The sequence below is a fragment of the Lactuca virosa genome, chromosome 6 (assembly GCF_052849685.1).
Source record: "Lactuca virosa cultivar CGN04683 chromosome 6, Lactuca_virosa_CGN04683_v6, whole genome shotgun sequence".
Classification (NCBI taxonomy): domain Eukaryota; kingdom Viridiplantae; phylum Streptophyta; class Magnoliopsida; order Asterales; family Asteraceae; genus Lactuca; species Lactuca virosa.
In genome coordinates this window covers 111,757,437-111,774,186 of record NC_136431.1, presented here as the reverse complement: position 1 = coordinate 111,774,186, position 16,750 = coordinate 111,757,437, and the positions used below count along the sequence as shown (strand labels likewise).

General features: G+C 39.2%; 1 protein-coding gene and 1 long non-coding RNA gene across 2 annotated transcripts; both read right to left on the bottom strand.

The window, feature by feature from the left end:
- Positions 1 to 1,738: 1,738 nt before the first annotated feature.
- LOC145121592 (uncharacterized) lies at positions 1,739 to 4,018 on the bottom strand. Its single transcript, XR_013714599.1, has 3 exons — positions 3,355 to 4,018; positions 2,178 to 2,226; positions 1,739 to 1,841 (listed from the first exon to the last, which is right to left on the bottom strand). It is a non-coding gene; the product is annotated as an uncharacterized LOC145121592 (long non-coding RNA).
- A 266-nt stretch (positions 4,019 to 4,284) lies between these two features.
- LOC145120809 (protein MRG1-like) lies at positions 4,285 to 6,611 on the bottom strand. The gene is made up of 7 exons (XM_079056602.1): positions 6,450 to 6,611; positions 6,131 to 6,165; positions 5,755 to 5,897; positions 5,596 to 5,631; positions 5,458 to 5,498; positions 5,130 to 5,200; positions 4,285 to 4,989 (listed from the first exon to the last, which is right to left on the bottom strand). The coding sequence occupies exons 2-6, from the start codon at positions 6,157 to 6,159 to the stop codon at positions 5,177 to 5,179; spliced, it is 273 nt and encodes a 90-aa protein (XP_078912728.1). The 5' UTR covers positions 6,160 to 6,165; positions 6,450 to 6,611; the 3' UTR covers positions 4,285 to 4,989; positions 5,130 to 5,176.
- Positions 6,612 to 16,750: the final 10,139 nt, after the last annotated feature.

Here is a 16,750-nt window from a genome sequence, read left to right as displayed (position 1 = left end):
AGACCGTATTCTCCCATAACGCACCATACCTACTCATCCCCGAGTCTTGCGACTCCAACTGGCATATCACCCACAATCCCTCGGAGCTCACTTGATTTCCCCTTTCAAGGGATGCTCCACTACAACTGGTTCATCATGGCCTTCTGGCCCCACACTCATTCACTTCGATCTCAGTCTAGACAATCCCCACGGAATAACTGGTAAAAACCAGAACACTAACCGCCACATGTCATGATACTCAAACCACGTTCCCTCTTCTCAATCCACCTCAAATCATGGCACTCGAACCATGACATCAACTCTCGACCTGCTACAACTCATGGGACTCGAACCATGACATCACTTCTCAATCTGCTACTTATCATGGTACTCGAACCATGACATCACTTCTCAATGCTCAAATATCGTCTCATGCGTGCCTGCTCAGACGACACGTGCTCAAGGCAAAACAACGCCCTCTCGTGAAACATCCGTGTAATCACAGTCACGGACTCCGTCCCCTGCTTGAGGGACAAGAACTCATGTGCTAACCGTTCCCGCTCCACCGGGGAACATACTCGTCTCTGAACATGGTGGTGAACCTCTCCCATGTCACCTCCGAAATCTCTGCAAGAGTGAATTTCGCTGCCACGAACTTCCACCAGTCCTTCGCCCCCAAGCGAAACTGTTTCAGTGCAAACCGAACCCTCAGATGCTCCGGACACGAACAGGTGTAGAAGCATCCCTCGATATCAGAAATCCATCTCATCGCAGCAATCGGATCCTGCGTCCCATCAAACTCCGGTGGCTTCGTGTTGCTGAACTCCCGGAACAGCATCGAGTCACCCCCCCCCCTGAGGTCTAGCAGCAGCCACAGCTGCAGTAGCTGCAGCAGTCGCAGCCTCAGTAACCGCTGCGTATCTCTCGTCAAACGTCTCAATCAAAGTGGTCTTGATAGACCCAAACATCTCCAGAATCTCGGCTCGAATCGCCGCTGCCACCTCATCGTGGATCATCTGACGAAGCTCCTCGTCACTCACGCCGCTCGTCTCAGGTCTGTGGCGTGTCTCAACCATGATGTCTCCGAAATACAACATAAAAAAAATATCAGAGACTCACTCGAGTGTACTCGCACTCGATAACTCAGCCCTACTTGTTCCTTAGTACCCTAAGGATTCTTACTTGGACTGCGCACTGATCCGGTGTTTTCAGTAGTACGGGCCCTATACTACCGTCCACACCACATCAGTATTCACCCCAAGTCCTCCTCCTTGGATCCCAGATCCCAAGTACTCTACATCTCGCTAGCATAGGCTACCCTTCGGTAGGCCTCTCATAAGCTCCTCACTGCTACCTACTCACTCTCAAGCATCCCATAGCAGCAGAAATCTTCCTAGGCTAAGGCATCACAAATCAGGCCACTCTAGTCCTAATATGAATACCTAGCCTACTTTAACATGCATAACATATCATAACGTATCTCTTAACACATAATGTAAGGGTATTTTGGGAAATCACCGTTCGGGCGCTGGTTGATCGTACACACTGCTTCCTTCTGCTTTTCTCAAATCCTTTTACTTCTTTAGAAAAATTATTTATTTTATGAAAAACTTCCTCAAATCCTCAGTTTGAGTTCAAATACACCCGAAGGTGCATCCGAATCCCTCAAACCAAGGCTCTGATACCAACTTGTAACAACGTAAATTTTCAAACAATTTTTCGTTTTTAAAACATAATTCATTCATAACAAAACCTACTATATCACACAATATCTCAATGAACAACCCCAGAATCTCAAGTACATAAATCTTCATCAGTGTGTGCAGACCATGCCGGCGCCTTCCCGCGATCCTCGCTGGTACCTGAAACACATAACACAACAACTGTAAGCATAAATGTTTAGTGAGTTCCCCAAGATACCACATACAACACATACGCCTTTCCAGGCCATAACTCTGTAGGATCTTCCGATCCATGTGTCTCAGGGGACTTCCGTCCCGAATCCCGGTAGACATTCCGGTCCTACCAGTATCGACCTTCCGGTCCGTAACCTCCTGACCTTCCGGTCCATGTCATACATAACATACATAACACATACATATCACATAACATCATATAGCACATACATCTCATAGCATACAAGACCTTCCGGTCACCCATAGGTACCACTCTAGGTACAGTATAGTGAGAAGACTCACCTTGGCTATCTCGGATAATCTCGCACACGTATACTGATCTAGCCTCCGCCTAAACACATAAACAATTACTTCGAATCAATAACGGCTTTACAGGCTAGACTAGTCTCTTCAATATCCTCTAAGAAGGCTAAAAGACCATTTTACCCTTCAATGGTCCACAGGTCCAATTGTTGACCAAACCCTAAAAGTCAACAAAAGTCAACAGTCAAACTTTGACCAGACTCGCCGAGTGCACTCGTGTGACTCGGCGAGTCCATGCATGTCCTCTTCGCCCCTGGTCCTCACTCGACTCGCTGAGTCAACCCTACACTCAACGGGTCATCACCGGTCGCGAATCGCGGGGCAACCCGACTCGACTCGTCGAGTCCCTTATGGGCTCGGCGAGTTCCTCCCATGACAACACTCATCTGACCTCTTGAGGTCAGATCTGCTTCTCTAATCTATAGATTTGACTTCCCCATGACACACGTATACTGATCTAGCCTCCGCCTAAACACATAAACAATTACTTCGAATCAATAACGGCTTTACAGGCTAGACTAGTCTCTTCAATATCCTCTAAGAAGGCTAAAAGACCATTTTACCCTTCAATGGTCCACAGGTCCAATTGTTGACCAAACCCTAAAAGTCAACAAAAGTCAACGGTCAAACTTTGACCAGACTCGCCGAGTGCACTCGTGTGACTCGGCGAGTCCATGCATGTCCTCTTCGCCCCTGGTCCTCACTCGACTCGCTGAGTCAACCCTACACTCAACGGGTCATCACCGGTCGCGAATCGCGGGGCAACCCGACTCGACTCGTCGAGTCCCTTATCGGCTCGGCGAGTTCCTCCCATGACAACACTCATCTGACCTCTTGAGGTCAGATCTGCTTCTCTAATCTATAGATCTGACTTCCCCATGACCAATAAACACGTAAAGGTCGAATCTTGCTACACATACAATGCTCCCAAGGCTTATTTCGGTGAAATCCCTTCTAACATGGCAACCTATGTCCATTTCCTCCATAGAACCACAAAAAGCAGCATGGTTCAGGCTCTCTGGACCTCAAAAGGTCCAAATCTAGAGTTTAGCACTCAATGGGACACTATACACAACTAAACAAGCCATAAAAGGGTATAGAAAACCCTAAATTCAATGCCCTTAAGCGAAACAGAAGGATAAGATCAAATAGCTACCTCAAACTTGAAGATCCAAGCCGAAAACCCACTGAAATGCAATCCTCTTGACCTCCCCTTGCTGGAAACACTTTCTCCTTTGCAAAATCTCACCAAAAATGATCAAAAGGCTCAAACTCTCTCACAACTCGCTCACAATCGCTAGGGTATCTCTCTCTGGACTGGTAGCCGCAAATGGAGGCCATAAAGGCCTTTAAATAGGGCTCAGACCCCGAGAATTAGAGTTTCAATCCACAGCGCGGACTCGTCGAGTCCACCCTTTCCGACTCGTCGAGTCTGTTCATTAATCCAATCAGCACACGCGATCCTACTCGACGAGTCTACGCCTCAACTCGTTGAGTCCCTCCCTTTTACTCAAAAGAATAAATGATCAAACATAATACCTGGAAATCCGGATGTTACATGTATTTTTGTTATCTTACATTACCATTCTTAACTTAATATTGGAGATGTGATTTGAACATTTATATTTAAACAAACGAAATGGGTTTTTGCTCCTTTGATCTTTTTTTTGGTTTAGTTGATTGGTGCTTGATGTAAAGATGTTTGTATAAGAAATAAATAATGCAAGTGTGTTGATATTATGGGTAAAAGATACAAATAAATTGTTTATAACACCCATTATACCAACCTAAAATAATATTGTGTATAACTTATTTTTTTAATTTTTGTAAGAATGTGGATTGCAATAAAAATATGTAAGAATGTGGATTGCATTAAAAGCATGGCCTATAAGTTTACTTCATTAAAAAAGTTTAAACTATATTTCAACAAATAAAAAATATACACAAGAATACAACTGAGATCGAAGTTGAAATTGACAAATATATGTGTAATGATGATTATGATAGTCAAACGAATGTGTCAAGCGATTAATTACATTTCCGACTTTTAATATTAAGCAAATAAAAATTTATCGAACAACAAACATCATGTGAAATTGTAGTAGTTTGTCCAAAATCCAACAAAAACAAAAGCAAAAACATACCTCTCTCATGTATCATTTCTTGAAAATAAAAAACAAAAACAAAAAACCAAGATTATTTCTAACATACTGAGAAGCATTAGAGCGAATGGCAGAAGTTGAATATAACAAACATTTATATGTATGAATTATTATAATATGCTTCCATTGAGATGTTCCACCCTTTTTATTTTCATTTTCATCTCCAGATGTAAGCCAAATCCACAAATGAGACATTTATACAGATTTTAGGCAGATATGGATAAGGATATGCTGACATCACAAGGACCACATCCCTCCCCAACCCAAATAACCACAAATGTAGAACTCAACAGTACCAGCCATTGATGATTGCAACTGATACCCATCCAACCAGCCATAATCATCATTCACAGGATTCTGATTTTGTCCCACTTGCTTATTAAAATTATTATTACCTGTCTACGTCCTCTTGAACCAAGGTATGGAGTGGCAACTGTAATAAAATTAATAGCCTCAATTCCAGTAATATTTCCATTACATGTCACAGATCTATAGTTTCCAGTCAAATGGTATGATTGATTTTGTGTGTACAGGTTGTCAATATCATATCTTGATATTAGGCAACCAAGTGAGTGGCCTATAATTGAAATGTTTTCAACATTAGGATTGCATTCTATGACAGATATCACCTGCATGCAAAAACACCACTTTTACTTCGAACTACAATGCTGTCATAGCAGAAAATGAATCTACAAATAAATTATAAATATTTCTAGGTCTTGCATTTAACACTAAAAAGGAGGAAAATGGAAAAAAGGAAGATACTCACCTCATCTGCTAGTCTGCTTCCGATCACATCAATTCCATCAAGTGTTGCTAATGCAGAGTTATGTTAAATGCCTGTAGAGCATATCCATACAGAAGATATAGCGTTAAACTTTTAATGAAGAGTAATTCACATCAGTAAGTTTGATAAGATTATAATCATCACAGGTTGAACTCATGAACATAAGCATTTTTTATAGCTGATGGAATTTGAATCTTTACAGGTTTTTCAACAGATGCATTCTCTTTCTAACACCATAAGCATAGGGTTATTTTGGGAACAAAAATTTTATAATATAATATGAGATGTTTGAATTTGAACATAAACATACCTCTATACTTAAATCACTCTTTCTCTTTTTCCCTTTTGCCCCTGAGTAAGTAACACAGAAATAGATAGTTAAAATTTCTCAATATATGTATAAATAAATTATTTATTTGAGTTCAAATAATATAATATAGTAATATACCACTACTCTTCAAATCTTCTTTTTCCACCTTTACATCTGAAAGATGCAAAAAACACACAAAAAAAAAAAAAAAAAAAAAAAAAAAAAAAAAATTCTTTGTTATTCATAGCAGATAAAAATAGATTGTTAAGAAGGGGGTAAAATAGTCAAATTACTTACCATTTGATATTTTGGGTTTAGTTTGCGTTGATCTTCCTTTTGAGTTTTTGTGTACACCGTGTTTTTTGTCAAGTGCTTGTTGCTTTAAAATGTTTTCTTCTGTATACTTCATTAATCTGTCAACTCCAACCCATTCATCCCAACTGTAATCAAGATATTGGAGCTTTATGAAGGTTAAAAAGACAAACTTTATAGTTTATACACACTATTTCTAAATAAAATGCATAGTAGATATAATATAGATATGGAAAAGGAAAAGGAAAAGGAAAAGCTTACTCACTTTTTATTCCAATCCTGAAAACAGAAAGAAAGTAGTTAATTACTTAATGTGGTAATATGAAAACAAGCTGATCTAAAAAGATTGTATCAAACTTACAAGGTAATGCACAAAGTATTTCCATTCATCCGAATCTAGGGAATTCAAAAGGGGGAGGAGAATCAGTTTCACAGAGCGCAGATGTTCGTATAGAAAAGAGATGGAGGTACCGATTTCTGGTATCGATTCGATGATAACACATAGGATTGATTCGATAGGGTTACGTTTTTTGGTATAGATTGAAGGAATGGATTAAGGTTTAGAACAAAAGAGATGGAAATCGGTATTGACAGACTCAAAACATCAAAAAAATTCAAAACCACGATGTGTATCTATGATCGAAAACCAAAAACAGAGATCAGAAAGAATGATCACTTACCTTCTTGTAGGTCGTATTGACAGACTCAAGAGATAAATGAGAGACATAGAATATATGCTTTGAGAGCTTTTGACGATGGCTGATTGTGTGCAGAGAAAAGTGAGGAATGAAATTGGGTAAGAAACGTAAGAGTTTTTGCAATTTGAGGCGCTTGTTTATTCGAAGATGATGACATCAAAAATATCCAATGGTGGAGAAACAGGAGTGAAATAAAATGAATGAAATAAAATGAATGATCTTGATTTCTTCGATTTAGATTTTAAGGTTCTTTTTTAATAATATTTAGACATCCTTTCAAAATAATTTAGTTTTGTTCAATTACATTATGACAACAATAAAACACCAAAAATAAAGAAATTGCATATGAAGTTCAACTAGAAACATTCCAAAAATGGCTATATAAGAAAAATTACAGTTTTAGATAACGGCATCAAATGAGTCTTAAAACCGAACTTTAGGGCTTAACTTTTAAATTGATACTATTGTTTTTGCAGATCGAACGGCAAAATGATATGGTTTTAAAAATTCCAATTTTGAAAGGGAACATGCACTAAACGGTTAGGGTATTTAATTGTTATTCTATACGATTCACAATCAGAAATTGGGATTCGGTAATCTAAAATTAAACTTGGCTCTGATACCACATGAAAACACAATCCAAGATCGATTTCTCAATTACTTGATAAACATTAAATCAAAGATGAAGAATGCTTACTTGTATGGAGTGATAATTTTAATGGAGTTGAAGATGGTGATGTCATATTATGATCATTCTCACTTCCCATAACGGTGCCTTAAAATGATACGAGAGAGAGAGAGAGAGAGAGAGAGAGAGAGAGAGATGTTATGTTGGCGTTTTTAAAAAGAGACTGAAGATTAAGAGTGAAAAGATCGATCCTTTTCTCAACATAATACATTTCTCCTAATACGTGTTAAATGATCATAATTCCACCTTATACCACACATATATAGTCACTCATGTTACAGACAAATGTTATATCCATCATACTACATAATTTAAAGTCCAAGGACCTAATATGTCACTATGGAAAACATCATGGTACAAAATATAAGTGTACCTAACATGTAATTAACGTTACAAAATAGTCCTAAGGCCACACTAATGAGTAATTTTCCAATAATGTTTATATTTATAGTCGTTGTTATGAATTTATAAATAAGATATATCAGTGATTCCAAGTCATAATACTGATTGATCTACTTACGGGAATGATGACAATGCTAGATTTAGTGAGGTGGTTAAAGTGAGATTTCCAAACAGTATACTCTTTATACCAAATGGACCCTACCTCCGATATGATCTTATCTGGTTGTTCCTTATCAGCTATAGATCAGTAGACATTAGGATTATTGAGGAATCTAGAATATCATTAGTCACAAGAATATAAGACTAAGACTTAGTGATATTCGTACCTAGGTCATATCAAAGGAAAATCTAAAGCGTTAGGCGAAGCGCTTCCCAAATCACAAGTCATCTACTTTTAACAAGTGAGTGCATAGTTACTTTCATCTTACACATAAATATGAAGTATTTAACTGCATGGATGATATGTGTGCCTATTATTTGTATTTACAATACTTGTGCTCAATATGGCTTACTTCGTTAAAGTATATTTTAATAAAGTATAAATCTATTTATTTTATCATGCCTAAAGTACATTGGGTGGTGAAGGATTACGGAAAGTAAAATACGAGGTGAGGTTGTAGTCAACATTGTACTGTTGTAGTACTAGGTATTAGTTATCTAGGAATATATATAGGACGACCACAGACTATTATAGACATATCTAGTTAAACATGGACATGCTTGCAACCTGTATGTGTTTATAAGTCATACACATGCATGTTTACAACATGTAGGTGTTAATCAGTCATACATGGGCAGGTCCTGTAGATGTTGAACAAACCATACACAGGTAGGTCTTCGACCTGTAGGTGATAGATAAACCATACATGGGCATGCCTACGACCTGTAGATGTTACCTTCATGTGAGAATTATATTTACTCCATCGTTGCCTTATTGACATACATTTCTAAGGAATCCCCAAAGTAGTATTGTATACTCAGTGATCCTTTGGGATAGGTCCCATGAGATCATCATCTTAGGATCACGGAGTGAAAATAACAGGAATGGGTAATCGAGTGATTTGTTTGGTGCAACATATATAATTAAAAATTAATTATAATTCTGACAACCCGAACCTTTTTCAATTTCCGTTATCCAAATTTTGTTAATAAAATTTGGATTTTTATTGAGTCCCGTCGAATTCCTTTGGCTTGGAAAGCCATTTTGTTATAAAATTGAGCTTCATATATGAGTCGGGACCAAAACTACGCGAAATTTCGAGTTTTCCGTCGATCAAAACAACCATTCACAGCCGGACTTGGGTTCACGGCCGTACACGCGTGTACGGCCATACACTCGTCTATGGCCAATGTTGGGTGGACCCCACCACCGACCACGAAAACCCTTAAAAATACGAGACCCTACCCTCATTTACACTTTTCTGGCCGAACACCCTCTACTTCACTCTCTAGACTATCGACCGTACACCCCTAAAACACCTTTATTCTTCCGTAAAACATCGAAAAACACCCTTGGGGATTCATTTCGGAGCATCTATAACACGTATTCATCGAATTCCAGCACTCTTGTTCTTCAGTGTACGGCCGTATACCTTCAAGCTCATTGACCGTACACTCATCCACGGTCGTACACCTTCAAAGGCCGTACACCCTTCAAGGCAGTCTACGGTCGTACACGGTTCACAGCCATACACTCCCTTTCACGGCCGTACACACTCCCTGAGTGGTACATTAGGCTGAAAACCCGCTTTCCTCGATTCAATCAAGTCGTGGTAACATTCCTTAACCGAAAGCAAGTGTTTTTCCAACACTTTAGTTAATGAAATCACTAATTTAGATACATATATGTATTTAATTGTTATTAGGATTCCATTAAGTTCCACGTACAACAACTCGAGGGTCTTCGTTTCCAGTTCATTGATTCGACACTTGCACACCATTAACGGTGAGTTCATACCCATATATTTTCCGAGTTTTTAATGTTTTCAGGAGGGAATACAAGTAAAAGCACAAGTAATCTTGTGTTTAAAAATATAATTTGGTTTATTATATTTTCCTATCATTATTATACATTGAACATAGAACTTACTAAACATGATGAACATAGTTGCTACTAGGTTTGCGGATAGCCTTATAAACATGTTAAGATATAAACGTTGCAAATACAGTTTTCAGAACAAAGGAAACAAACTTATGAATTATAAAATAAAAGATATTATTTTATAAGATTTCATGTTAATAACAAAATGGATTTTCATAGTATTATTAGTGAATTCGTTGAGAGAACTACAGTGTGAGACGCCTTGTAACCAGAGTCTCCTGGAGGGAGAGCATGAGTTTATGTATAGATCTATACGGGAGTGACAATCCCGCACCCTGACTATTAGCTACAGTCAACCTAAGGTGACAAACGTCATTTTTCACGATGTACGTCCGAGTACGTCGTAATGTTGATCGTCCATAGTATGGTTATAAGAATCCACAGGTGAAACAACGACTCGTTCACGTAATAATACACCTAACAAACAGTCACTAGGGTTAGTAACTATGTGATGACTTAGTATATACACTAGGGTAATATGAAATTAACATCCAACTTGCAATGGGATGTGTGATCTCCGCCTCATTTTTTGTTCCTTGTTTGGTTGTGGGCTTAGGGCAGAATCACCCAATCGACTGTCTGTTCGATCCAGATTTCTATAACTCGTATGTACTAAGTGATCACAGGAGGGTATTCACACTACGGTATTCATACAAAGGTTTTCATACAAGCGTATTCATACAAAGGTATTCATATTGGTTTTCAAACAGAACAATGCTTAACAACATAAGTATGGTAGATGCTTATACTATTTGGTTTGGAACAGATAATTCAATAACTTACACTTAAGGAAAATATAGGATTTTCCAGGGTAAACATTAGTACTCTACAAGCAAGCGGTTATTCACTTCACTAACGAACATTCACTAATAATTCTGTAATTCCTTAGTTTATGCATCCAGGCTATGCGTGAAAAATATCCGACAAACCATGGAATGTGTGGTTTCCGCCTCATTTCCTATTCCTTGTGTGGTTGTGGACTTAGGGCAGATCCACACAATTAATCGTCTGTTCGATATTGGTTTATAAATAGCTAGTATGAGCTAAGTAGTTATAAAAATAATTGGTTAATCATGCATTCAATAAGAAAATAATGGATTTTATTGAGGAACACTTTCAACAAATATCAAAGGACCAATACAGTTAACTTTGTAAGTATCTAGTGAATACTTCAGGATTATGTACATAAGGATCCGACAACCAGGAGAATGTATGGCCTCCGCCTCATTTCCTATTCCTTGTTTGGTTGTGGGCTTGGGGCAGAACCACACAATCGATTGTTTGTTCGATCTGGATTGTATATGATTTGTATACACTAAGTACTCGCAGGAAGAACTAGCAAGAATTATTTTTACTTAACATTCATTACATTAGAAAATATAAGGTTTTCTGGAGAAACATAACGTACTTTTCGAAAGGACAAAGAACAGTTTTCTAAAACAAAAAGCTTACGAACTCACCAGCTTTATGTTGATACTCTTTCAAAACCTACTTGTATTCTCAGGACATTAGTAGACAGGTACATGCTCTGGGTTCAAGAAGATGAAGCATAGTAGCTTTGAGTCTTTACTTGTTATTTACTTTTGGAGTCAATCGTGTATGATTCAAATGTAATGTAAACATTATACTATTAATACAATGGTTGTTGTTGCTTTGATTACTATTATTCAATTGTTGTGATACTATACATGACGTCCACCGCCCCCGAACGTTTCCACCGTTTCGGTTTGGGGGTGTGACAGATTGGTATCATAGCATTGTTTATAGTGAACTTAGTATATCAACCAGTAAAAGATATACGACTATAAATACAATGGGGCCGGAGTGCTCTGACTAAAAGTAAACTTATAAAATATAAGTATTTTACGATAAGTATACTGATAAGCATACATACTAAGAAAAACTATCATAATAAGAACAAGTAAGAACAAAACAAACAAAAGTATTTAGATGTTGGACACTACAGTCAAACCTAAGCAGTTATGTAATCATATCTGGAATAAATATAACCTGATCAACTATATTTATTTGAGATATGACCAACATGTGTTTGGGGGTGATGGTGGTGTTGCAACGAGTCTAAAACTTACCTAACTCCATATACAAAAGTATCCTTAGAACAAAACAAAAAGATAAAATACTATATGAGTATTTTAGGCACTATAACAAACTTGAATGAGAACTAAAAGACCTTTACTGGCAGGTCTATAGTTGCGAAGTGCATGCTTCCAGGGTTATATATAATTGGGATCTTATAGACTTAGAATTGGTGATCTTCGCTCTACTACCTGTTCCTTGTTTGGTTGTGGTTTTGGAGTAGGATCACCTATTCGAAGGTCTATTTGATCTTGGTTATATACAGCTTGCATGTACTGTGTGACTAGAGGAGGACCCAGTTTGGATCATCAATAACTACAGAAGAAATGATTTAATTAATCTCATATGATTCTTTAGACATCCCTATTCTCGCGCGAACAACCTAGATAGAGATAGCCACACCACTACAATCACCAACAGAGGAATCAAGGAGGAACCAGTGAGGATTCATAAAGAGGGTTCCTAGAAGGAATCATACAAGGATGCAAATCTTCCATCAGGAAGTGATGGAGATCTGTGGTAAAACCCGAAGCATGATCTATAGTGAATAGGAGAACCATAAGAAAGCCCAGAAACAACAAACCCTGAAAGCTGAATTCAGGACCATCATAACTAGAACAGAAACCCCTCCCGAGGCGCCCAAGGTGGTAGAGCACCATATACGGCATACTAATAATTAACTAACTAATATGATCTAGCGAGTTAGTGATTACACTGCTCACACTATGTGTTAGGCTTATTGCATTTATCATATTAGCTAAGTAATAGTAAACCAGATTACATAACTTCATTAAGAGGGTAGTCACTATCAAATTCATAAGTCTATGTTGCGTAGACCTCTGTTATGAATTGCTTCAAACGTCAGAACATGAAACACTCAGAACTAAGATAACTTCGATTCAGAATACACTCGATTCGTAACATCTAAGGACTTACCCTCGTTTCGTCTTTTAAACATTTTGGCAGCAATATGCCACCGAAAAAGTCGAACAAAAACAAAAACAACGCACCACCGCCACCACCTCCTCAGTATGACCCGGTTGTCTTTCAGGCGGCAGTAACAGCCGCAGTGACAGCTGTCATGACTCAAATCAATGCAAGTGGTACCGGTGGATCGGGTAGTGGTACCAACAACTTTAACCACTGACACACAAGGGAGTGCTCATACAAGGACTTCATGATTTGTGGACCCAAATCCTTCGATGGAAATGGGGGAGTCATCGCCCTAATGCGATGGTTTGAGAAGACAGAATCGATTTGCGAGTTATGCGTGTGCCCCGAAGGAAGCAAAGTGAAGTTTGTTGCTTGCACTTTTTCTGACAGAACCCTTACATGGTGGAACAGCCATGTCAAGTCATTGACTCTTCAAATAGCAAACGCAATGGGCTGGGATAATCTAAAAGAGATGATGTTGGAGGAGTACTGCCCGAGGGGCGAAGTACAGAAACTAGAGCATGAGCTGTGGAATCTTACCATGGCAGGCTCAGACACAGAAGCTTACACCGACAGATTCAGTGACTTAGCTGCACTATGCTCATGGATGGTTACCCCGGAGAGTAAGAAGGTAGAGAGATACATTTAGGGACTACCTTCTCCAATCCAAGGAAATGTATTGGCAGCGAAACCTCTTACGTTTGACAGTGCCAAACGCCTGGCTCGAATATTGGTGGATTATGGGATCCGCCAAGGCATAATGGACCCCGTTCATGGGTCAACCAAATGAGGTGATGATAATCAAAGGCCCGAGAGCAGAAAGAGGAGACAATCAACACAAGAACCCTCTGAGGGACAACAGACAGGTGCAGCCTATGCTGCTACTACACCAACCACCCCAACACCCGGTAATCGCTATGTTGGAACCCTCCCTAAATGTAATAAGTGCAACTTCCATCATATTGGAAGGTGTCGGAAGTTGTATTGCAAGAACTGCCTCAGAAGGGGACACACCATCCGCTTCTGTAGGGCACCGGCACGACCAATCTCTCAGGTCCCATTTGAGGAAGCGAGTCAGACCTGCCACGAATGTGGTGAAACGGGATACTACAGGAGAGTTTGTCCATTGGCCAGGAAACCTGGTGAAGAGGGAGGAATGCTAATTATCACTGCAGGAGAGTCTACCCTGGAAACCCCCGAGAACAGCGGTACGTCTTCCAACTCGAATCTTTTCCCAAACCTACATTTTCAAGGAAACCGTCTCACAACTAAATTCTAACTATAATATTTTCTTCCTCGTTTAAACAAAGCACATAGTTTATGTAGAAACTAAATACTCTTTTTCGGTAAGCTATAATGACTTGGTGTAAACAGTAGGGCCATATATAATTAAGGACCAATAGACTTAGAGTGCATGATTCCGCCTTATTTCATGTTCCTTGTTTGGTTGTGGATTTAGGGCAGAGTCACTCAGTCGACCGTCTTAATCATCTTAATTATATATGACTTGTAGATACCAAGCGATTATAGAAGGACCGGATAGGAATCATAATATCAAGTATCATTCACTAGAACAATTTCTCAGTTAGTAAACTTAATACAGTACAAAACATTCGCAATAGTAATAACAAGGTCAACACAGAAAGCACTAGAAACGTACACACACAGATACACTGATGCCATAACGAAACACTCCTTCCGAACTAACTTCACACGCGATCCTACGATGTCATCCCGCTTAGTCTGACCGAGTCTGCGTTATACCAAACCCACGTGTCACTGAGGAGACCCTTTGCCTTAAACCGACCGAATAACAAAACTCTTGTCACTCATAACGACAAACATGATGCGAACCTCGAAATTTCATCTCGCTTCAAACCTCCAAAATACTCATGCGAGGAGTATGGTATCCACCCGTAACCTTCCTTAAGCACCCTCAGCAGATCATTTTGGAAACATCACTCGCGCAGCAAGTCAGGTTCAAGCACAGAGGATAGGGACAGATACGGTTAGCCTATCGATGTTAAATGTACACGCAAGGGTGGTATATAATTAAGATTCTATGTACTTAGGATGTGTGTTTCCGCCCTATCTCCTGTTCCTTGTCTGGTTGTGGACCTGGGGCAGAGTCACCCATCCGACCGCCTTATCAATCTTAATTATATACGACTTGTGTACATGAGACGATGGTAGATGGACCATGTATGAGTCCTATCATGAACTTCAGGACAAAGGCTGCTCAGAACTACGAAAGGACATTCTACCAGTTGGATGAACATAGTTGAGCAAGCTAAACCTACAAGCCCATCACAGATCAGAACAACACACCCATCAATGATGATCCGCTGAAGCAACCAGCGAGGATCTAAATTCATTGAAAGAACGCAAGGATTGAATGGAACCAAAGTAACTGTCTCTTTTCCTTATCGTTAACCACCCACTCGGAATCCGAATTTCGGGACGAAATTCCCTCTAACGGGGGGATGATGTGACAACCCGAACCTTTTTCCATTTCCGTTATCCAAATTTCGTTAATAAAATTTGGACTTTTATTGAGTCCCGTCGAATTCCTTTGGCTTGGAAAGTCATTTTGTTATAAAATTGAGCTTCATATATGAGTCAGGACCAAAACTATGCGAAATTTTGAGTTTTCCGTCGATCAAAACAACCATTCACGGTCGGACTTGGGTTCACGGTCGTACACCCGTGTACGGCCATATACTCCTCTACGGCCAATGTCGGGTGGACCCCACCACCGACCACGAAAACCCCTATAAATAGAAGACCCTACCCCTCATTTACACTTTTCTGGCCGAACACCCTCTACTTCTCTCTCTAGACTATCGACCGTACACCCCTAAAACACCTTTATTCTTTCGTAAAACATCGAAAAACACCCTTGGGGATTCATTTCGGAGCATCTAGGACACGTATTCATCGAATTCCAGCACTCTTGTTCTTGAGTGTACGGCTGTATACCTTCAAGCTCATTGACCGTACACTCATCCACGGTCGTACACCTTCAAAGGCCGTACACCCTTCAAGGCAGTCTACGGCCGTACACGGTTCACGGCCATGCACTCCTTTTCACGGGCGTACATACTCCCCGAGTGGTACATTAGGCTGAAAACCCGTTTTCCTCGATTCAATCAAGTCCCGGTAACATTCCTTAACTGAAAGCAAGTGTTTTTCCAACACTTTAGTTAATGAAATCGCTAATTTAGATACATATATGTACTTAATTATTATAAGGATTTAGTTAAGTGCCACGTACAACAACTCGAGGGTCTTCGTTTCCAGTTCATTTATTCGACACTTGCACACCATAAACGGTGAGTTCATACCCCTATATTTTCCGAGTTTTTAATGTTTTCAGGAGGAATACAAGTAAAAGCACAAGTAATCTTGTGTTTAAAAATATAATTTGGTTTATTATATTTTCCTATCATTAGTATACATTGAACATAGAACTTACTAAACATGATGAACATAGTTACTACTAGGTTTGCGGATAGCCTTATAAACATGTTAAGATATAAACATTGCAAATACAGTTTTCAGAACAAAGGAAACAAACTTATGAATTATAAAAAAAAATATATTATTTTATAAGATTTCATGTTAATAACAAAATGGATTTTCATAGTATTATTAGTGAATTCGTTAAGAGAACTACAGTGTGAGACGCCTTGTAACCAGAGTCTCCTGGAGGGAGAGCATGAGTTTATGTATAGATCTATACAGGAGTGAAAATCCCGCACCCTGACTATTAGCTACAGTTAACCTAGGGTGACAAACGTCATTTTTCATGACGTACGTCCGAGTACGTCGTAATGTTGATCGGCCATAGTATGGTTATAAGAATCCACAGGTGAAACAACGACTCGTTCACGTAATAATACACCTAACAAACAATCAATAGGGTTAGTAACTATGTGATAACTTAGTATATACATTATGGTAATATGAAATTAACATCCAACTGGCAGTAGGATGTGTGATCTCCGCCTCATTTCCTGTTCCTTGTTTGGTTGTGGGCTTAGGGCGGAATCACCCAATCGA